Here is a 22,938-nt window from a genome sequence, read left to right on the forward strand (position 1 = left end):
GGCGGGGGCGTGGTCCCGGTGCGTGGCCAGGCCCCGGCGCTGCCGCGCGCCCGACGTCGGGCAATTGGCTCCTGCCTGGGCCAGGCCCGGGCCTGTCACCGGCTTCGTGAGGCGCCGCTCGCCAGGGAGAAAGCGTTCCCTAGGAGCGGCCAGGGGGACAGCAGGCAGGCGCTCCGGGGCTGGGAGCTCTGGCACCTGTAAAAAGAAGCACCATCAATACGCGACTCATCGGCTTTCGAGGAAGGCGCGTTTTTTGCGCGGTATTAGCGCCTCCCGCCCAGATGGGCTTCCCGGTTCCCTGCCGGCCGTGTCCCGCACTTGCTGCGCACGGGAGTAGGGGCGTGCGGAGAGCGGCCGCTCCTCTCCATCACACGCCTGGAACTGACAAGGTGTCCTTTGTCCAGTTCTGGCCTCCGCAGCACGAAAGAGACAAGGAGCTACTGCGGAGGGCCACAAGGATGATCAGGGGTCTGGAGCATCTCTCTTAGTTGGAGAGACTCTGGGAGCTGGGACTGGTTGGTGTGGAGAAGACAAAGAGGATCTCATCAATACATAGGAAAATCTCAAATGTGGGTGCCAGAAGATGGCGCCAGACAAATTGCAGTAGTGCCCCGTGGCATAATGTCCCTAAACCGAAACACGGGAAGTTTCACGTTAACCTGAAGAATTTCTTTACACTGAGGGTGGCAGAGCACTGGAACAGCTGCCTGGGGAGGTTGTGGAGTCTCCCTGTTTTGAGACACTCAAAACCCACCTGGACGTGTTCCTGTGTCACCTGCTTTAGGTGACCCTCCCTTGGGAGAGAGGTTGGACTGGATCCTCTCCAGGGATCCATTCCACACGTAACAATTCTGTGATTCTGTGTGAGATATTTCTAGGCGTGCAAGGGCAACGGGCATGCTGCCCACGCCTGTGGAGCAGCTGGCTGCTCAAAGCCGCCGGGGAGCGAGGAACGACCGCTCGCACCGGCAGGCACCTTCGGCACAGGCTCGGGAAACCCAAGCGGAACGGGGCCCCGCCGCCTCTGCCCGCGGAGGGCCGGCCCGGGCCCACCCCGCCCCGCCCCGCCCCGCCACTTGCGCGGGCGGCGGAGAGAGGCGCGGGCGGCAGCGCGGTCCCCGCCCCGCGGCGCTGCCGGGCACGGCAGGGCAGGGCAGGGCCGGAGCGGCCGTCGGGCGGGCGCGATGGGCGCGCTGCTGTGGTGGGACCCGCTGCGGGCCGGCAGCTCGGAGGTGGACTGGTGTGAGGACAACTACACCATCGTGCCTGCCATCGCCGAGTTCTACAACACGGTGGGTGGCGGCGGCGGTGCCCGGCGGAGCGGGAGCGGCGGCCGCCTCGGCGGCGGGGGCTGCGGGTGGGCGAGCGTGCGGCGGCGGGCAGGACCCGCTGCAGCCCGGGGCGCTCCTGCTGCCTGCCAGCTTCGTCTCCTGCGGAGTTTTCCTGGGATTGTAGCATGCCTTTCTATGGCTTTCGACTTCTTTTTCTTCTCCGGTCGCTGGCATGCCTAAAATTAAGGAATTTTTTCCTAGTTTCTCAGGTATAAAACAGGGAGATTTTCTAGTCATGCTACTGCCGGTAAGTAGTGTGTAGCAGGCCTGTCCTCGTCTCTGTTGAGACTTGTGGTGGCCAAGCACCAAGTTTTTGGTGCTAGATTGCCCTGGTCTATCACCTGTTTACGCAAACAGGTGTCAGCGCCTTGATGGGCATGCACAGCAGTGATGGGTCAAGATTAAAATGTACCTTGGTGTTTGGAGGCAAAACTGGGTTTCTCCCAGACATGTTTGACTCCAAGAAGGCAAAGGTTTCATGGAGAGTTTGCCTTTAGGTTGCAGGATGAAGTCCGGAGTGGATTTTTGGAAGCAACAGAGATACCTGTTTCAGAGAGCAGCTGGAGTATGGAAGAGAGGAAAGAGGAATAATGTCATTGTTGCTTCTTTCCAGTTAGTCATAGTTTACACCTGAGTCCTCTCACACATTCCCAATACCTCTCAGCTGCTGGAGAGAACTTATGAAAACAGCCAGAGCAGCAGAGCCAGATTGCCCTTTACCACATACCTTGGAAAGGGAGAAATGCTCCTGACATCCTGTTGATGTAAAGAATGGCAGTGAAAGATCCACTAGAATAAGATAATCCATTGGGCTTTTGGGTGGTTTGCCCTTCCATGAGAATCACCTGTCCAGGGGCAGACATGCAAATGCTGTCTGTTTTCTGTTCTATAGGAGGCGGTGTGTGCACAAATGAGGAGCTGGAGCTACTGCCTTTGTCTCTTGTACTTTAAAGTGAGCAGGTTTTTGTTTATGTTTTTTTTTTTTTCCCCAAATTCCATCCTTGTCTGAACTCTGTTCCCCTTTCAAGCCACATCTCTTTGACTGCCAGAACATAGTGGAAGAAATCGGTGTCTGGCTTCCCCGGATGGAGTGTGTATCCCGGGAGACTCTGTACATGCAGAGCAAGTAATTAATTCCATGGTGCACTGTGTACATTGCTAACTTGTTTTCTTCTTGTTCTTAGCTGCCAAAGTCCCAAAGACCGTGGCTGGTCCATGACACTGAAGAATTTTGAGGGTGTGTGAGGGAAACTGTCGGCTTTTTTTGTGTGTCTGATGTCACTGTGCAAGAACCAAAAACAAAGGGAGGAAAAGGTCAGGATAAACAAGATATTGAAGACAGCAAATGTGTTTTGTAGCCAACTATGCAGGGGGATGGGTTTCCTTCTACTGTATGCACTGCTTCAGTCTGGGGTAGAGTGAATTTTCCCTATAGGCCCTGGTATGGGGGTATGTTTTGTGCTGGAAACAGGGTTGGTAACTCAGGCATGTTTTCATTACTTCTGAGCAGGGCTTACTCAGGCCTTTTCTGCTCCTCATCTCACCCAACCAGCAAGTGGGCTGGGGGTGCAGAAAGCATTTGGAGGGGACACCGCTGGGACAGCTGATTCCAACTGACTTGGTGGATTTTTCAGGCCATATGGCATCATGATCAGCATGTAGAGCTGGAAGAAAAAGAAGGAAGCAGTTTGTGCCTTTAGGCCATTTTTCTTCCCAAATCACTGTTATGTGTGATAGGGGCCCTGCTTTGCTGGGGATGGAGAACACCTGCCTATCCATGGGGAGTGCTGAATGAATTCCTTATTTCACTTTGTTTGTGTGAGGAGCTTATATTTTCCCTATTGGACTGTTCTTATCTCAACCCCCACAAGTTTTTTCACATTTACCCTTCTGATTTTCTCCATCCTGCTCTGAAGGGAGTGAACAAGCAGCTGGGCAGTGTGTAGTTGCTGGATGGGATTAAATCACAACACTGTACTGAGCTGACTAGCAGTAGTATAGAAGCTTACCAAAATGCTAGAAGCTGCACTTGTGTCAGACAGGTGGACAGACACAGAAGAAAGTTTGCCCTGGAGCCTGCTGTGTTGTGGCAGCTGTGTACAAATCAGTAAGCTGTTTGCTGAAAGAGGAGGAGAACAAGAGGCAGTGTTGAGACTAGTCATGTTTAGGCTCTCTTCAGCAATACCATGTTATTGTTATGGCTTGATTTCTCTGTTAGCAACTTCTGCTAATTAAAACAGTGAGTTGCAGTGGATTGATGGGATTGTGCAACTGTGTCCTCAAAAAACCAGATACTTACAGGACAGTTACGAAGTTTTGGCCCTACTCTAAAAAGTACCTTAGGTAGCACCTAAATTATATTCCTTCTAGGGTGGATTTGTTCTGACTGATTCAAACTCCCTTGAAGTTCCAGGAAGCTCTCTTCAGCAGACCTGACTCTGGCATCTGGGTCATTAAGCTTTAGATTAAAACCTTGCTAATCCGCATTTTAAATTGCCATGGCTGAGGTCAGAGTTGTGGTTGAGGTCTCATGCAATATTCATGTAAGCACAAACTGGAACAGCTTATCTGCTGCTTATGTATTTTTTAAAAAATTAATTATGTACTCTGGTGGGGCTTAAACAGAAAACAAAAAGCGTTCAACAGAATTAAATCTGTAGGAGAAAACTGTTTTGAAGTTTTGTATAAGTTGATCAAACTAATTTTTTAAAACATACACAAGCTAGACTTAACATGATTTTTGTCTAGCTGAAGTGAGGCCACAAAACACTCTGTAGCTCAAATTGAAAGAATAGTTATAAAAACAGTACATTTTTTTCTATTTTTTTCTTTCTGAAATTAATAAAGTAATGTGTTCTGATGCAGTGTAACCCTACTCCACACCATAACAAAAGTCTCCAAATGATCAAAACAAATTTTTTCTGTGAAGAGGTATTTACAAAATAAAAGATATTGCTTATGTTTTAAATACCTAAAACCAGTATTTTTTCCTGGCAGAGTCACTATCTAGCAATTCAATATGTTGCATTTAGTTGTACTTGTAATTTCCATTTACTGAGGGAATTGCGAGGGTTTTATTCTTCTTCTTTTGCTCCCCGGTGGCATGGAAATAAAAGTTATAAAAAGTTATGAGGTAGTCTTAAGAGTGTGAGAGAGTATTTGTACTCTCCCCACCACATCCTTTTTTACCACAGAAGAGTTTTAGTGTATGTGGATGTCATGTTTAGGTACCAGGATGTGGAGAATACACACCCTCTGATGTTACTGGCAGCTACTTTAGTCCAGTCTTGCTTTCTGCTCAGAAGGACATGGTGCAGTAGGTTTTCCTGTGGTAGTTGAATTCTGCAGCTGCTCTCTGGGAGATGTAATCAGTAGTGACAAATACATAAGGACTGCAGGAAGCATCTGTGTCAAGACAGTGGCCAGATGTGAGTGAAGTTGTATGATCATGATCTAAGCAAGCCTATTCTCTCTGTCCTATAGGCTTATGTCCTGAATTTCTATTATATAATTAATTAGCTGAAAATTAAAACTAAAGGTCCAGAATTGTATGAAGCCAAAAGAATGCACTGTTACTGCAGGACTGCTTGCCTATTTTGTAACATATTGCCATAACTGTAACATCTAATCATTGCCTTTTGCAGATGCCAAAGGAAATCTTCTGGACTACTGATGTAAATTTTTGCACTTATTTTAATTATCAAAGTATTTGAATTGTACATTACCAAATCATGGAGGCCAATGATGTATTAATATTAAAAAATGCTCATGCGGTGTACTTTCTGAAGCCATACTTTAATATTTTTTAGTACTACAATTATATCAGCTTCTGAGATGTTAGGAAATCCTCCTGATGACCACTGCAAAGAGTACAAGTCATGCTCAGGCTCCAGTTTGCAAGAGATTTCTTGCATTTGCAGGCAGGACCTTAGCATGAGTGGGAGTTCATTCCTAGAGGAGCACTACCATAACACATAACTGCTCCCTTGGTGGCTAATCACTTGCATAAATCTACATTGCTACACTTGTGGTGAGTATATCTAGTGTGTCCTTTATCATCTTGTTCCTAGTTGGAATACGGACTTTCTAGCCAAATTTTGATAGACAGTGGTCAGTTTCAACTGTAGAGATGGAAAAGTTTTCTTCCAAACCACTTGGTTTATAACCACCTGTTTTTGCCCCTTGACACCTCCCTTCAGCCTAACTGTGTGTAAAAGCCTAAAAAGCATAGGGCACTCCCAGGCCCCCAGAGGACTCATTCGTATTCCATCATCCCTGCTGTCGCTGTATATGCTTCCTACCTGCTTTGGAGTGAGGGAAGTCTTCCTGTTCTGTGTATGTGCCAGGACATCATGCACTGGGATCCTGGTCCATGACGGTATTCTCAACTTTGCTGGCAGTCTCTGCTGCATGGAGACTGAGTGGGGTGTTTTGTGTATGAAAGTTTCTCACGTGAACCTGTTTTGTTGAATGTGTTGCTTTACATGAGTTTAAACAACTTGATCTGCCTCTTAAAATCTTTTCTCAGACTGTGTTAAGAGGTTGACAACAGTAGGTGAATGAAAAAATTCCGATGTTATTCTTTACTAGTTCTCCACTAAATTTTCATTATTGTTGGCACAAGTTTGTAACCTGTGAAGAGGCAATCTGTCCCAAAGGATTTTTTTGACCGAGAGTTATTTTCTACATCAGCTTCAGAGCAGTTTTGTCACAGGTGATATTCTGTTGTGCTTGGGCTCAGCAGGCAAACATGAGAAAGCTGAGGCTGGAGGCTCCTCCTGTCCTTTGGCCCATTGTGAAGCAGCAATAGAGTCTTTTCATAACTGCTCAATTACTGTGCCATGGCTGGCTCTCGGCGCTGGCAGCTCCCGGGAAGAACCAAGTGATCACTACTACAATGACAGTTCCTGCTAATTGATAGTAAACTGTATCCAGTATTTACAGAATCATGCTTTAGATTGTTTGTAAGCAAGAAAAAACAGAAAACATGTCTCTATTCAAATCAAGCATATTGAATTAAAAAATTAGACCACCTTGCAGTCGTCCTAATTATAGCCTTTCCACCTTCCTATAATTAGTTTTCAGTCATGTTCTGTAGTGTAGAACCAAGGGAAAAAAAATTGAAGTGTAAAAGGACTTAAAGCTCCAGGCATTCTTTACCCTGTGCAAAAAGGGTTCTAACTCTTAGCCTAGCATTGTATTTCAGACCTTCCCAGACAATAACTATTGCTCAATAATTTGACTTCCACAAAGCTTGTCTAGCTCTGTCTTGTACTTCTAGTGCTTTTTCCATGTTAGGCTTGATAGCCAGTGAGAGGACAGGTCACTGGTCCTCAATAGCTTGATCTTGTACACAGTCTTGAATGTATATTCTCAGTGAAACTCCTTTGGGAATTGACTTGAGTTGTGACTTGAAGAGCCACATCTTACATTGTTGAAAGTTTTTATACTGCTACTAATTTAATGATGTTAAACAAAACAAATCAATGCTTTTGCAAAAACAGCTCAGCTTAGGCAGAAACAGTGGGTCATAATTTGTTGAACTGGGGCTTCACTGAATGACAAAATGGTATTATAGAAAGCCTAAAGATATTTAAGATTTGTTTATTTTCTGTCTTTGTGAGACTGTTTGTTGTTTTTTTTCCTAGATAAGCAACATCTTGTTTTTCATTTTACCACCCATATGTATGTGCTTGTTCCGTCAATACGCAATCTGCTTCAACAGTGGAATATATTTAATATGGATTCTGCTAGTCGTGGTTGGTAAGTTGATTACTCTGTATTTGCCAACTCCTGTGTGAACTGAGAGAGGACATCAGTTTTTCCTGCTTGTACTTGACTGTTTTTTAAAACAAAGCAGTCCTGATATCTATGGAAGAATTTGCTTGTATTTGTTTAAAGCCAAAGCAGCCATAATTTCTGGAGGGAAAATGCCTTCTGCAAACTGAGGTTGATGGGAAATTTGACAATAGTTTTGTTCCCTTCCAGTCCTTCCTTGAATACTTTTTTTTTCTTGTGTTTGGGTTTTCATTGCTTAAATAAAAGCTGAAGTGCCAGCGCAACTTAGGAGAGGAATAGGGTTTGTACTGAGAAGGCCCAGAGATGTAGATGTGAGATTCTGAATTTTGTTCATTCCTGGAGGCACTTCAAGGGGATAATCTGAGCCCTCTGGGGTAGTGTGACACTTTCCACCTGTATGTAAATCAGTATCATGGGTAGAGAGTATCCATGATACTGCTGCTTTTTCTCTTTTCTTACCCATTCTTGTGCTATTGAGAAAATTCCAAAGCAGCATTTGGCATTTATTTTTTAATTGGTTTTGCTTTATACTTTTCCACGTGGTGTTTCTTCAGGCACATCTTTTCTAGTAGGAGCTTACATTTTTAGCTGCCACTTTTGTAATCTACTTTTGTAATGTACTTTTTCTTCATGATTAGCAAGAGTATGATAGCTTGGATTGCCTCTTAGTAAAGTTGGTGTTTTTTGTAACCTTTTGTAGACCATTTCCTGTAGCTACCATTTCCTGTGACATTCTGAGCGTGAGCAGGGTGTTTCAGTCTATTCCAGTACTGCAGCTGTTCATAATACTGTCTCTTGATTCATTTGTCCAGGAATTGGATCTGTTTATTTTCATGCTACCCTCAGTTTCTTGGGCCAGATGCTGGATGAGCTGGCCATTCTCTGGGTTCTGATGTGTGCTCTTGCCATGTGGTTCCCTAGGAGATACCTGCCCAGAGTTTTTCGCAATGACAGGTAATACAATGGTACATATGCACTTTCATGTTTTTTGAAACTTCCTGTGCTAACACTTAAATCTGCACATAATTGCACCAAGTTATCAATCTTACCATTGTCACTGCTATTTTTCTCTCTCCATTGTCTTGCAGTTGCTTGTATCTCATTCAGCCCATTTTGTTCAAAATTCCTGAGTCAGCAGTTGCTGGTAGTGGGATTTATGTCCTGTAACTTCAGGTGATTAGATGAGATGACTTGCCTCTGGAAATGTCTCTTCTTGTTGATTCTAGGGAGACTTTTATGATGGGTAGTTTATATAACTTACAGCTAATGTAGGAGAAGCTGTCCTTTACTCTTCCTTTTGTATGTCCTGAAGGATATATACAAGTGAACCTATGGAAGTCGGCTTAATGTTCATGTGAATTTTTAAAATGGTGATTAAAAATGGTGTTTCAGTATTCAAAGGCTAAGTGTTTCTTTAGAAATCTATTGTTGTAAAGGTTTTTTTTTTTCTTGCAGGTATAAAAAATACTTTATAGCCAGTTTAAACCATTTGATTGTGGTTTGCTCCCCTCCACAATAAAACCATTGTGTTGCTCTTTTATGCAGTAAAGAAATTGAGGTAATGGAGAGGCTTGATTTGCAGCATCAGTGTTGTTCCCTCTGAAGATTGCTAAGACTGTTGCCTTTTGCATTCTTACAGTGTTACTCTCTGCATTAATTTTTTATTTGTTTGTTTGATTGTTGGGGCTTTTGGTTGGTTGGTTTATTCTTGACAATATGCCAGATTAGAAGTTGCTAATGCATGGAGAGAAGTTTGGTGCCTAGACTGACCATACCTCAAAATAGCTTGCACTGGGTACAGTGTACCTATAATTACTGTATACAGCCTATGTGCATGGCCCACTTCTCTTCAGCATCATCATAAATGACTTGGACTTCGACACAAGACTGGAAGGAATACTAAGTAAGTTTCATGACCACACCAAATTGGGAGGAGCTGTTAAATTCCCTGAGGGCAGAGAGGCCTCAACAAATGACAGCAATCACCAACCAGGTGAAGTTCAGCAAGAGAAATTGCTGGATTCTGAGATGGGGCAATCCTGAATGTATGAGAATGAGACACTGTAAGCAGTGCCATGGAAAGGGACCTGGGGTTCCTGGCAAGTTGAACATGGGTCAGCAGTGCCCTGGCAGCCAGGAGGGCCAACCCTGTCCTGGGGTGCATCAGGCACAGCATCACAGCTGGGCAAGGGAGGGGATTGTCCTGCCCTGCTCTGAGCTGGGGCAGCCTCACCTCCCGTGCTGGGGGCTGGTTTGGGCACCTGCAATATAAGAAAAACATTAAAATATTAGAGAGCATCCAAGGGAGGTAACAAGGATGGTGGAGGGCCTTGAGGGGAAGCTGTGTGAGGAGTGGCTGAGGTCACTTGGTCTGCTCAGTTTGATGAAGACAAGATTGAGGGGAGACTTCACTGTAGTCTTCAACACCTTAGTGAGAGCAAGAGCCAGTCTCCCTTCTGTGGTGACCAGTGACAGGACCTGAGGGAATGTCCTGAAGTTGAGTCAGGGGAGGTTTAGGTGGAATATCAGGAAAAGGTTTTTCACCCAAGAGTGTGGTTGGGCACTGGAACAGCTCCCCAGGGAAGTGGTCACAGCACCAGCCTGACAGTTCAAGAAGCGTTTGGACAGTGCTCTCAGGCATATGGGGGACTCTTGGGGATGGTGCTGTGCAGGGCTAGGAATTGGAGGTGTTATCCTGCTGGGTGCCTTCCAACTCAGCATCTTCTATGATTCTGTATGGCTTTTTTGCATTGGTGTAAATTTAGTCCTTCTGCATATTACAGTATAATGTTGTTAGAGAACATCATCAACTTAACAAGCTTTAGTGGTGTCTTTGTTTATGGTGTGACTCTTAGATGTTCAGTTCAAGTGAAGAATTCAGAGTCCTAAATTTATGTGTAATTTATGTAAACTCTGTAAATGAGCTCTCAGATTCCTAGAGGTTACATTTTGCCAATTAGTGTCTTCTGATATTGCAGGGTAGGTTCACAGTATGGACAAGTATGGTAAACTATTGGTTTGTAAAGGAATCACAACACTTCTGGGGTAAAATACTGTTTCTGTTTAACTTTGTGTTAAAACTGTAAATACTGATATGAAAGATCCTATCATATCCTTTCACTTCTCAGAGAATGTGTCAAAACAGTTACTTTTTAGGGAAGGTCTTGAATCCTTTCTGAAGTATGCAGACACTCTGGGCAACAAACCTGTGCTAGTTTGAAGGCAAACCAGCCAAAGGAATTAACTCCACACAAACATGTTGTGAGGGATTCCAAGTAAGAATTACAATTTAATAGGAAAAATGTGCGATAAAGGCAATAGTACAGAAGCACTGGCTTAAACGGACAAAGTCAGAATATGACCCCGTTGGTCAGGGTGGTGGCAGCTGTCCCGTTGGAGTGAGGGATGTGATCTTGTCGAAGCGGTGATCCTGTAGAAAGGTCTTGTTCTTCTTTGGAGGTCTAGTGGTGGTCATTGAGAGCTCTTGTCCACTGGGAATCCTCTGGTGGTATCATGGTGCCCAGGTCCCAGATTATATACAGGTAAGAATGTTAGGTACCTCCCCCCAGGGTGGATATCTCACAGTGGGATGATGTAATTCTGTGGCACATTCTGGGGAGTCCTTGATGGCCCATGAGCGGAGATGACTCTGCTTTAGGCTGAGTGTGCATTGAGCAGCTGTTGGAAACAACTGACCATTAACAGCTCATCAGAAGGTTCTATTGGTGGTGATAGAATGCATACCTTACATTGTAACCCAAGACAAAGCCCTAACCTAGAACAGGTTTGGTCAATACTTTCGAGTTTTTTGCTTTGCCTGACTAATCCTCTAGTATTATGTGTATCATGTGCTCACCGCTGTACTGTTCACTTTGATCATCCTCATCACACTCTGAATTTTTACTGCTGAAAATGTTATTATCTATCATGATCAATTTGTGATGTATTTATTCATTTAGACATTCATGTCATATCAGAACTTCCTACTTAAATAACTTGTTGCTTTCCAGCAGAATGAAAACCTTTAAAGCAAAAGGCAAATGAAATGAGCCTAGCAGTTGTGGCCATGGAATGGTACCATACAAGTATATTGAGACCCTACTTCAAACATAGAAGGCCATCCTTGGACAGCAATTTTAAAAAGCTATGGGCCAATAGTTAAAAGGCCTCTTTTTCAGCCATAGACTGGAATGGGTTGTTTGAAATGCAGATCTGGAGTTTAAACAACAGTTAACATATATTTAATTTCAAAGTTGTCAGGCTGTCTACATAGGGTGCAACAGTGATTTCATGTTTGCTAAGAATATACCAAATCTTGGTTTTATAAAAAATTCTGGGAATTTCTCACCTACTGTTGAATTTGGTTAAGGAAGTGATCCAATATAGCATGTAAGTTTCAGTATCTTTGAAGGCTCTAAAGAGATAAAAGAATGTTCAGAGTGCTGTGACATAGCTGTAGAAGTTGAGGCATTAACAATAAGAAAATACCCTAAAAATCCATGGTAAGAGCCTGAGGAATGATGAGACAGAACATTTTCAAAGAAGTACAGTGCTCTGTACAGGGGTAGACCTCAATTTTGTTACCTTATTTTAATAATGTTGAAATTTCTGAGTTTAGTAATTTAAAGTTTTGAATTAAAAGAAATTTTTCTGCTCGTATAAATTCTACTCAGGAGCCGATTTAAAGCTGCTGTGGGTGTCCTGTCTGGAGTTACCACCTGCCTGGCTTTCATTAAGCCTGCCATTAACAACATCTCGCTAATGACGCTGGGAGTTCCCTGCACAGCTTTGCTCATTGCTGAGTTGAAGAGGTAAGTGCAGTTCTCCAGAATGCAGGCAGCATTGCCTTCTCAGATCCTTAGGACACTGTGAGGTGATACACTATATCTGGCTTCAGTGCATGTCACAGCAGATCAGAAATGCTTCTGCCACAAGCAAGAGCAAATCTAGTATAAATTTTCTTGGCAGTTCAGACATTTTTTGACAAGGATTTCTTTTCCCTAGGACTTTGTAGTCGGTCAGATCTTTTCTGTGTGTTCTTGCAACATAGCTCTTGCTGCAACCTGATTTAACTCAAATTTGTTTATTCATTGTGAAATTAGGGCCTGGCTTTTGTTTTATCAACAGCATTTTTACTATATAGTGTGCATAAGGGTGAGGTGGTGGCATGGTTGCAGTTTGGATGCTAGTGGGAGAAAGGCCCAAGCACATGTGGAAGTTTTTCCAACTCCCCAAGTTGTACTGTGAGTCTCATCTGATATGAATAATGTGATGGAGTCAGAGTTACAAAGAGAAGGTTAATCACTACATTTTGGAGGATAGGTGTCAGTCAAGGCTGTAGAAATCATAAAACCAGAATGCAAATAGAGAAGAACCTGAGACTGATTTCCACATTTTAGAGAGTTGTTCTGTTATAGTGATACCAGCAGCTGTCCAGAGACCTTTTTTCCATCTCTTCACCCACTGCAAAAAGGACCAGAGGAGTACTAGCATTTGAACTTGTTTTTTTTTCACCTCTTCTCCATTGTCTGAGAAAAATTTTACAACTTACACTTGTTCTTATATGTTGCATATGTCCATCAAAATTAGTTAGAACAAAATGTCTTCATTCTAATTGTGTCTGTTAGAATAGAGACTTTTCTGTTTGCTACATTACCCTGTAATGATCTGCCACTGCTATAGAATGGAAGCCTCTCCAAACAATGTTTTGTAAAGGTGTTCATGAGTCGTTTCTCTTTAGGCATCCTTCTGTGTATTTCTTTGGTAAAAGACACTTGGAAACAGCGCACAAGTTAGTTGTGGACAAGGTCAGTAGTGGAACAATATTGGTGGTATCTCATTTTGATGATGGCACAAAGAACTACTGACAGGGCAGAGGGACATCTGTTTGTGGCGTGGGATAATCTGTGAATTCTCTGTCCGTTCCATATCAGTTTTCCAGGCATGAGCTCCTGAGAAACTTGAAAGGACAAGTTAGTGTCTCCTAAGTTTGAGTACTGTTGTTTCACATCTAGGAATTGGTATGCCTATAAGTATTTGTTTTTTTAAAACTCTTTCTGCAGGGTCATTGTCCTGGTTTGAGAGGAAATCTAGTATCACAAAGCCACCCCAAGACAGTCATTTATTACAAAAATGTCTGGAGTTTCCTGGTGATGTTTTTTTCAGGGAGAAAATTAAGGACAGAGATTGACCTTATTTTCCCATTGGTGGATAAAAAGGGGCCAGAAGTGACATAGGACCTTCTCTGGCTATGCATTGGAATGGTTTAATACTACTGATATTTGTAGTTGAATTTTTAAGTGCAAAAGACAAATAAAACTTTTCTTTTAAGCTATGCTGATCCTTTTGAAATTTAAAGAGTTACATTCTGGTAAACTGGGAGGTAAGGAGTCATCCCCTTCTGCAGGAGGAAAATTATTTTAACCATTATTGAAAAGATTTGCTGTTTTTCCATTCTGTGCTACCATAGCCAGGAGGGAACTTCACATCCAAGTCTGGCAGGCTGCAGTGGAAATTTTTCTGTGAAATAGATATTTGGGGAAGAAAAATTGCTTCTGTTCCATGCTGAAGTTTTTGGTATTTTAGGCCACAACTCCTTGTTGTTATTCCTATTCTAGGCTGTGTCAATTTTGTACAGAATTCTGGGGGATCAAAACTACTGAGTTTCAAACAAAATTTTTTTGCTTTATGTTTGTCTTTGGTGAGAAGATAATATTGTCGCAAAAGAGCATGAAGTTCTTAGATGTGGACCTGGTAAGGTCGAGTGTATGGCTGGGAAGTATTGTGGGTAGGAGGCGATCAAAAGGGTGAAAGATAGTCAAGTGTCCCTGAAAGACAAAGAAATTGTTAAACTTTATTCTCATTTCTGTCACAGCAAGTTCCTTCCTGTGTATCTAAAAAGAAAAAGCTGTACTAGAAGGTGAAATCAGTGGAAAGGTGGATGTGTATCCTTTGATTTGCTTAGTCCGAGCCATTGAGATTATAATGTCATCAAATTAGTAACTGTTTAGGGAGATAATGTCCTCCATGTGCAGATGGTTGCTAGAATATTGTTGCTCAGCTGACTTCTGAGCCTTGAGTAGTGAAGGTTTACCTTAGCTTCTGGTCTGACCATTATTATTTGATTCTTCTACTAGAAATCTGACTCTGGGGAGAGCCTTGCTTCATTACTGCTGGTTTCTTTATTCCCTTGACTAAAAGGTTAAGCTAGTTAAAAGTTTAAATATTCCTTAGGATAGAAAGGGAGATATCTGTGTAAAATTCAATTAATCAACATTGCACTGGTTTGAAGAAAAGCTGTAATGCTTTTTTGTGGGTTTCAAGATATCAGAAGATAATGCTGCTGGAAGTATGTATTTAAATAAATAGCAAATGACTGGATCTCACAAATGTTTGCAGAAATACTGAAATTTGAATAACTGTTTTGTTAAGCAGAGAACATTGTGCAGTGTAGATGAAAGGGAAATGGAAGCAGAAGATTTGTGGGATCCATTATCTTTCAGAATAGAGTAGGATAGGATAAGGGCAGCATGAATATGTCTTTTAGACCCTCAGCTAACAAGTCCTATTTTAGTTCTTATCAGTATCCATGTCTGTTGAGAAATAAAAGAAAGGCTACATGTCCAGGTGGTATTTGCATTACGTCTCTTCATTGTAGTAGAAGCAGTCTCCTGCTTCGTCAGCAAGCATGTCCTCACCCATGTGAAGCACACTTACTGCAGAAACTGAAAACTCCATGATGGCTGATCTCAGAAAACCCAGGGGTATTACAGAGATCAGCAGGCTGTGCTCTTCTCGTTGTGATCTTTCCACCTTAAGGTAGTCCTTTGCAGAGCACTCTACAATATTGTCTTAAGTTTATAAAAGTAATTTGAAGTATGTGATGGTGGCACTGAGCAAACCTGTCTTTACAGTCTGTACCTTTGCTATGGCTGATCTTGTACTGGGTAAGTAAGTCTCCAGTTTTCCTTTGCAGCCTTGAGTTCTTTGAACCACACAGGTTAATTGCCTTTTCCTCCTGGAATTCAGGTAGTCAGGTCCTGACTAAAAGACCTTAAGTGTGAGGCCAAACCTCTTATCCCTCTTAACCCTCAAACCCTCTTAAAAGGGATGCAGTTGCATGTGTTTGTCTCCTTCAGATATGTCCAGGAAACCCTCATTCTCAATACACACACCCTTTCCTTTGTCAGAGCACACAAGTACTCCATCTCAGTAGTCTGGTTTTATCCATCAGAAAAACAAAATTGATTCATGTGCCTATCTGCTTAGGTTCATGGTTTAATGCTGTTAGGAACAGTAGTACCTCTCACTGAAGAATATAAATGCCTTAGCATTAACAGAAGTCTTTATACACTAACAAATACGAGCAAATCTGACCATTTGCTGCATGGCTGGTGGTTAATGAACAGCATATGTAACTAATCACTAGTTACACCCTTCCTAGGTATAGGAATAATTTGATGTTTGCCGACCATTGATACACTGGTATTTAAGACAATAATGTGTCTTAAAACACAGCTACTGATAAAAAGGCTTGTTTTGTTACCTCATCTCTGCCTTGCATCAGAGCCAGACTGTAAATGAAGATAATATTTTAAGTACATTTATGGTGGAATCATTTTAATGATGCATGTCTGACATTGTTTAATCATTTATCTATGTTTTTCTCCTTAGGTGTGAAAACCTGCGTGTATACAAACTGGGTCTCTTTTCAGGTCTTTGGTGGATGCTAGCTCTTTTCTGCTGGATCAGTGACAAAGCGTTTTGTGAGATCTGGTCCTCATTTAACTTTCCCTATTTGCACTGTGTATGGTAAGTGGTGTGTATAAAATCCAGAATTTGATTCAAATATGATCCATTCTCACCACATTACCCTTCTGTGCTGCTTGTGGCTATTTCTGATTAGCTCTAGACAGAATATATAGTAAGATTTTATAAGCCCAGAACAAGTCTTGCGCTATTCAGGGTGGCAGATTTAGGCCTGGTTGTATTCTTAAGCCACTACGTTCATTAATTGTAACTGAATTCCATGCCATACTGGTTACTAAAAACCATAGCTGTGACTATGAAAACTTAAACTGCCATAGATGATGATGGTAATCCTCATGATGAATGTGGATTAGTGATTAATTAATGATGGTGAAGTGGAGAAGCAGTAAAGGGCATTGATGCCTTTTCTCTTTTACCACCCAGCAAATCATGGTTACTTACTTGAGGTGCCATATCTCAGCATTTCTGCACAAATATGACAGGTGAAGAGAAGCCAAAAAACTGGAGCCCGTTTAGACCAGGGATAAACTACAGTTTTGTGGTTTTCCTTTCCAAATATTCTTTGCCTCCATGCAAAGGACAGACAACAATCCTATGGGGGGCTTGTGAGAAGATGCTGAAGGACTGACTGATTTTAAAGTATGGTGATACAGTTGATTACTTTACTGAATTTATGTTATTGATTATTTTTTTCTTTCCTTTTTTTTGTCCTATCTTGGTGTGTGGGTGGCTGTTCTCAGGCACATTTTGATTTGCCTTGCGGCATATCTAGGATGTGTCTGCTTTGCTTACTTTGATGCTGCCTCCGAGATCCCCGAGCAGGGCCCTGTCATAAAGTTCTGGCCCAGTGAAAGGTGGGCGTTCATTGGAGTTCCCTACGTCACGCTCCTCTGCGCACACAAAAGAACATCTGTGAAGATTGCATGAACTTGGAGGCCATGGAATGGGGATGGATTTTCAACTTATATTCCAGCACAGAGAATATTTATATAGTGATAAATTACTAGTGTTGTATTTTCTTTTCTTCCTAAGATAGGCAGTACTTCAGGTGTCATAGGAAGAGGAGGGAAGTGTTTTCATTCCTCTGAAGAAAAGAGAGGAAGCAGGAACATGGGGGCACTTGAACATTAAAGTAACAAAATGGCTTCTTTGTTTTTTGCACTGTGTTTTTGATGTAGCATTTCTCTTGATAAAAGCTCTTTTCAAATACCAGGGTCAAAGAATGATCTTTTTGTAGTAGGTCACCTTTGGTGCTTGATCCACTTCTTTTGTAACTTCCTTTGCGAAAGAAGGCGGTCCAAGATGCCTACGTGCCATCCTGTGTCCTTCTTAGCTCTGATTTTGCTGCACTTACACATGGCCACAAGAGTGTGCTCAAAGCCCATGCTATTCCCAGCCTGGTGAACCCAGGCTGTGTGGAACCCAGGCTGTGCATCACTTTGGATCACAGAATACATGGTTGCTTCCTCAAGTACAGCAGGAGATGAGTGTTTGCAGCTGGATTTCTATGTAAGTGCAATTAGGCAGTGTAAATGCAGAGGGAGCTAACAGAAGTCCCTAAAACTATGTAGTAGTTTGAGGATTTTATTGTATTTCCACTGTCCTGTGAATACTTGTATGCTGCATATTTTCTTGCAGAAATGTCACAGAATCCCTCTCTACCTCTTGAGACATGTTTGGTCTTGAATTTGGCATTGAAGTGCTCACATTGAAGTGTGAAAATTACCTTCAGTATGATCTCAGGTCAGCATTGACTGACAGTGTGATTAAACTATAAAGACTCCTAGATGCCTAGCTGCACATCTAATTTAAGAGCTGACTTCTCACCAATGCATTCCAAGTGATGTCAAAAATAGTCCAGAGCTCTGCTAGTTATACTTAGGAAAAAAGTAGATAACTGCTTAAAAACCAAGCTGAAGACCTACATTTCAGTGAGCTGTGAGATGTAATATTGAATCTTGCATTCTTGCAAAAGATTGGGATTTTCCAGGTTTTTTCAGTCCATTTTGTAAAGATAAGGGGTGTCTAGGTCCGTTTAGTTTTAAGATTATTAGTGTTGAGGTTCAGGAATGGCTATAGTTCTTGCAAGCAATTAATACAAGGCCTATTTAAAAAAATGGTGCAAAGTTAGGCATGTTTTTCAAGTATGAGCAATTGTAGCTGCTAATACCTGCAGTTTTGGAGAAAAAAGGGTCTATTCACATTCCTCAGAACTCTGATATCAAAACTCTAAGTGGGTTAAGGCTTTGAATGTACACTACTATTAATGTGTTATTTCCTTTTTTAGCATTATGAAATATGGTTTTCTCTTTTGTTTACACGTCTTATGTTTTGTTTTTTATCAATGCAAAAATGTATTCTATGCTGTGTCATCTTTATGAAAGTTACTTTTAGCAAGAACTTTGGGCTGAATTAATTTTCAAGCATTTTGAAACCTTTAAAACTTTTGTATTAAAATTTATGCTTAGAAAGCAAGAAGTAAGGTGTATGCTTACTCTTGAAGCAAATTGTTAGTGGGAGATAAGACATTTTTTTAATGAGACCTTCAAAATAGATGAGTAGACTACTGCAGTAGATGACTGCAAAATCATAAAAGCACCATAGAATTTTTCTAATGGAACAGTTCATATTTATACCACTTGGTAGTAGATTTGAAACATCTTTTTTTTTGACACAAGGTGATACAATTTTTGTATGAAACCTATTTATAAAAATGTGTGTAGTGATGTTTGTTACTCTTTGAAACACAGCTATTTTTTCCTTTTCCTTCCTCTCCCCCAATTACGAAATGCTCAGCTTCAAACACTTCTCAGGTATTAAAAGTTCTATTATTAGATCCTTATACAGGTAGGGTGCTGGCTGGAACCCAGCTAAGTTTTCTGATGCCTAACATGGTCCTACGTTGAGTAAGACTTTTTGATAGTGTTTGCTAAATTATTATGTTATGGTAAGTGAGTTGTTTTTTCAGTATTGCTTGAGAACCTAATAACTGCAGACATAGCGTACTATTAAAAAAATTTGAGCCTTTCTACTTAATATTTTGCTTGAAAGCAACCTCTGACTCAAAGGCCTCTAGTTAATCTGCTGTCAGTTGCTGTCTTCTACTCTGCAGGGTCTGACAACTCACAAAGAAGTAATTTTGTAATTTAAAAAAAATCTCTGTAGGGCATTCAGCTATTGAAGAAGTAAATAAATGCAGATAACAGGCCAAGAATAACCTTCTGTATTTTTATTATCTAGCCTTTTTATCCTTTATGGGAGATTTTGTGAACAAAGGCCACTATGTGTTGTTCAAAGTTTAACTGTAGAATTGGTTGGAGTATTTTTCTGTAGCAGCAGCTCACCACTTTCCGATTTAGCTATCATCTATTTAGCTATCACACTTTACATTTAATTAGTATTAGCGTATATAACTGAAACTACATAACTACACTTATTTTAAAAAATAAAAAACATACAATTTTTACAAGATTCACAATTTTACAGATTGCACCTACACAATAATATTAGTACTCAAGTATATGGTTGACATACAGAAGGGTTTGTGCACTGGATTGTACAGATTGATAGAGAGTGCACAAGGAGCTGTATTACATTGCAGTATAAAGTGATTTATATGCACCTGCAGGTTTTAAATGCCCAGAATGTTTTCTTCCCCTGCCAGCAGGAGGTGAGTAGTTCCTGGTGTTTAGCTTCAGGTGGTATTTTAGTCTGTTTTGTGGGATGTAATACACTCAACACAGTATTGTAAATATTGACATGTGATATCCATCATTCCTTGAATGTTGAACTTAGGTTTTTTTACAAAAGGATGGTTAGTTTTCAGTGGTAGCAAACACCCAATTTGCAGTCATTAACAACTCAAGAAGTACTGTGTAAGGACTGGTGTAGGATTGGGAGTTTCTTCCGTCTCCATTTAAGTCTGTATACTAAATGTTTGTGGAAAACATGTAATACTTTGCAACATTAAACTGTATTTGGAGCAAATATAGTTTGCATTTTCAGGCGTCGTGTTTGTGGAGAAGAATGTAGCTGCCAGTATTATGCCTTAAAATAAAAGGATAATTGTTTCCTTACAGTTATCAGCAATTCTGACTCAGTGAGGAAGGGGGAGACTGCATTAGATAGAAGATCATTAATTAGTGAGATAGTGATTTCTTTGTGTATCAAAGGTTTTTTTGCAACTAGTACAACTATTTGAAAACTGCAAGCCTGTGAATCAATGAAGACAAGTAGCAATAAATGGTTAAAAATGAGTGGCCTGTATTTCCACAAATAGACAAAACTGGGTCAGAGTGTGTACATCTGGGAGAACAAAGTGGGGATCTTCAGTGTTACCTAAGATTGAACTTTGAATTTAAGGGAGTGAGGTTGTGGCTACATGGTAGCCTTGCCCCTCCCTTCCCCTCCTGCTTCCCTTTTACCATGGTTCCTCTCACATCATTTAAAAGACCATTTTTGAGACATTCATGGTCCTCATAAGCAATTATAATCAAGCTAGAAATAACTGTTGTGTGAAAGCATAGCTGTAATTCAAGAATGTTACTCACTCAGAATTAATGTCTGTAGCTGCTAAAAATTCAAAAACAGCTGGTGGGTTGGTTCATACATTGTTGTGTCACTCAGTCTGCTCCTATGTGGAATTTATGGACATGGTTTCCCATGGAGACAAGAGGAACATCATCATACCACTACACTTCCCTGACAGCTTCAGAGCTCCATGCTTATTTTGTCCAAATCTGACAAAGGCAAGAGCCTTGCAGGTAATTTTCTACTAACTGTGCAAAAGATAGTCAGGTAAAAAAGCCAGGCCTCTGAGACAAGCTATTGTTAAAATAATAGACAATTTACCCAGGAAGGAAATCTAAGCAGTGCTCAGGTTCTGGATTTGCTTTTCCTGTAGTTTGTACCAGCTACAGCATCTGGAGCTCCTTACACATGGAAGGAATTTCACATGCTTCTGTTCCAGGGATAGAGGAATTACTTTCTTGTGTAACACACAGAGATCAACATTTTGCTCCAAACTTACAAGGCAGAAACTCCATCAAGAGGTTGGTTGGCAATGTCTTGTATTGCTGTGCTCCAGGCTGTCACAGTGCAAGCTGAGAAAGACTGCAGTTTGAAGGAGGTGACTTCCATGTCACAAACTCAGAAACCACAAAAACCTGTTTGTAAACTTCCAGTATGTAGTGAGGAGATGAGTAGGTGTTGGTTAAAAACAAGTTGTGTCTACCTAATTTAGTTTTTTTCTACAACGGGGTATTTTCTGTCCATGTGGCTATAGAAGAAACTGAACTGTTAGATTTTGACACAAAAGCATTTTAGCATGGTTTGACAGGACATTAGTATGAAAGTGCTAGAAAATCTGTTTTTGATAGAAGTTCTGTCTGTGGATTTATGTAAAATTGTTTGAATAGCTGTTCCTGAGCTGTCCTAGATGATCCATGATAAAATGAGAAAAAGGTACAAAGTGGACTTCAGTAGAGTCCTTCTTGGGTCACCTTCTGTTAATTGCTTAGCAGTACACACTAAAAGTTACTGATAAAGTCTTGGAATATTTGTGGATACCTTGAGAAAGAAGTCTGAAATTCAAAGGTGGTTGGCTGAATTGTGAAAAAAAAACCCAAGAACCAAAACCAAAAACAGTGTATTGAATCTGTATAGTTATTATTGACAGTGCCAAATGCAGAATAACTAGGAAAGGAGAAGTTCTTAGTACAAGAACTGAAGGACTAGTGTGGATCAGGAGCCAAATATAATACAATAACATATCACCTCATTAAAAAGAAAAAACCCAAAATCATTCTGAAAAAAGCCTTTAAGACAGGAATAAATCCTTTCCTTCAGAGTGTACTGATGAGGATTACCAACAATTGGAAAAAACAAAAGGCATGTATGGAGAAAGAAACTTAGCCTTAAAAACCAGTGTGAAATAGATATGAATGTGATGCAAGTATGTAGAAGGAAGTGTGCAAAGAGTCAGGCATTAGGAGAGGGTAGGTGCAGGAAACAGGAGTAGACTGTGGAGGGTCAGTATCTCTATCTCTTCATGAAGACAGATATTTAAGGAGCAATTGGAGAAGCTGTAGGCATTTGTGTAGGACATGGACTGCTGATCCTGCCTTGGGAGAGATGGAGTAGTTGGTTGTAGCTGCATGGGGGTTTAGATGGTGGATGCTTCTTCCTATTTCCCAATAAGGATGTCCTGTGGAAAAGCCGCTTGGGTAGACATTCAGACAAAGAAGTCAAGTCCACACACCACACTTAGCATGGCTAGCTCAGTGAAGAGAGGCAGAAGGGCCTTTTGTATGATAAGTTCCAGCTAAGGTTTATTCCAGCGTCCCAAAGGGGAAATCAGCCACAAAAGACTAGGCCATGTGGTGTGCACAAGGTTAAGTAGGGGTCAGTGGTCTGAGGGCACAGGGGCAGCACAAGGGACAGGATAAAGGTCATTGGCCTACAGGGAAAACAGGGCTGGCCACTAGGGATACCACAGCCAATGAGGAAACAGAGAAAGGAGAAACTATGAGAATTTGGGACATACGGGGAAGGCAAACTGAGGTGGATCAGTGTTGCAAGGCTCCATGGGGAAGCCTTTTCTTTCAGCTGAGGTGGAGACTCTATGGTATATGCTTCCAGAGCAAGGCCCTTGGGATTTCCCTGAGGGGTTAAAACAATTCCAGGGTTGGTGGCAGTCCAGATGCTCAGACACTGATATTTTTTTTCCTCTTGTTGCTGTGCCCATGGGCTGGACAGAATGGATTGTGGGCAGAGGTGAAGATGGGTACTTGGCCTGATTGCACTGGCAGAGCAATACCACCTGTACATAACAGTATAATTGTGGGCATTACTGGAAAGTAATTGCCATTGAAATTTGTGTAGATTCTTAGGTTAGGAAGACCCCAGAAGCACAAAGGTCAAGCCATGATCATGCTTATGGGAAATCTGCTGTGACACTGACAGTTTACAAAGTCCAGTCTGTTTGGAGAGCACAGAATACACAAAATCACACAGGATATTCTGACTAGAAAGGTACTCA

At 41.6% G+C, this 22,938-nt stretch overlaps 1 protein-coding gene across 3 annotated transcripts; it reads left to right on the plus strand.

Moving 5' to 3' along the window:
* The first annotated feature begins 1,172 nt into the window (after nt 1–1,172).
* Nucleotides 1,173–19,886, plus strand: ACER2 (alkaline ceramidase 2). Of its 3 annotated transcripts, XM_063179775.1 has the most exons (8): nt 1,255–1,292; nt 2,224–2,283; nt 2,516–2,645; nt 6,980–7,094; nt 7,943–8,084; nt 11,804–11,941; nt 15,804–15,941; nt 16,640–19,886. In XM_063179775.1, the coding sequence occupies exons 3-8, from the start codon at nt 2,607–2,609 to the stop codon at nt 16,824–16,826; spliced, it is 759 nt and encodes a 252-aa protein (XP_063035845.1). In that variant the 5' UTR covers nt 1,255–1,292; nt 2,224–2,283; nt 2,516–2,606; the 3' UTR covers nt 16,827–19,886. The 3 variants fall into 3 exon arrangements, with proteins under 3 accessions (XP_063035844.1, XP_063035846.1, XP_063035845.1); XM_063179776.1 differs by lacking the exon at nt 2,224–2,283 and having other exon boundaries at nt 1,183–1,292; XM_063179774.1 differs by lacking the exons at nt 2,224–2,283; nt 2,516–2,645 and having other exon boundaries at nt 1,173–1,292.
* Nucleotides 19,887–22,938: the final 3,052 nt, after the last annotated feature.

This window comes from Melospiza melodia, chromosome Z (genome assembly GCF_035770615.1).
Source record: "Melospiza melodia melodia isolate bMelMel2 chromosome Z, bMelMel2.pri, whole genome shotgun sequence".
Taxonomy (NCBI): Eukaryota; Metazoa; Chordata; class Aves; order Passeriformes; family Passerellidae; genus Melospiza; species Melospiza melodia.

Excerpts from the sequence above, each read along its gene's own strand:
- ACER2 (XM_063179774.1), top strand. The coding sequence starts at position 1,185 with ATGGGCGCGCTGCTGTGGTGGGACCCGCTGCGGGCCGGCAGCTCGGAG. Across the intron at positions 7,095-7,942 it reads GATTCTGCTAGTCGTGGTTG|GAATTGGATCTGTTTATTTT; the intron begins GTAAGTTGATTA and ends TCATTTGTCCAG. Across the intron at positions 11,942-15,803 it reads CTCATTGCTGAGTTGAAGAG|GTGTGAAAACCTGCGTGTAT; the intron begins GTAAGTGCAGTT and ends TTTTCTCCTTAG.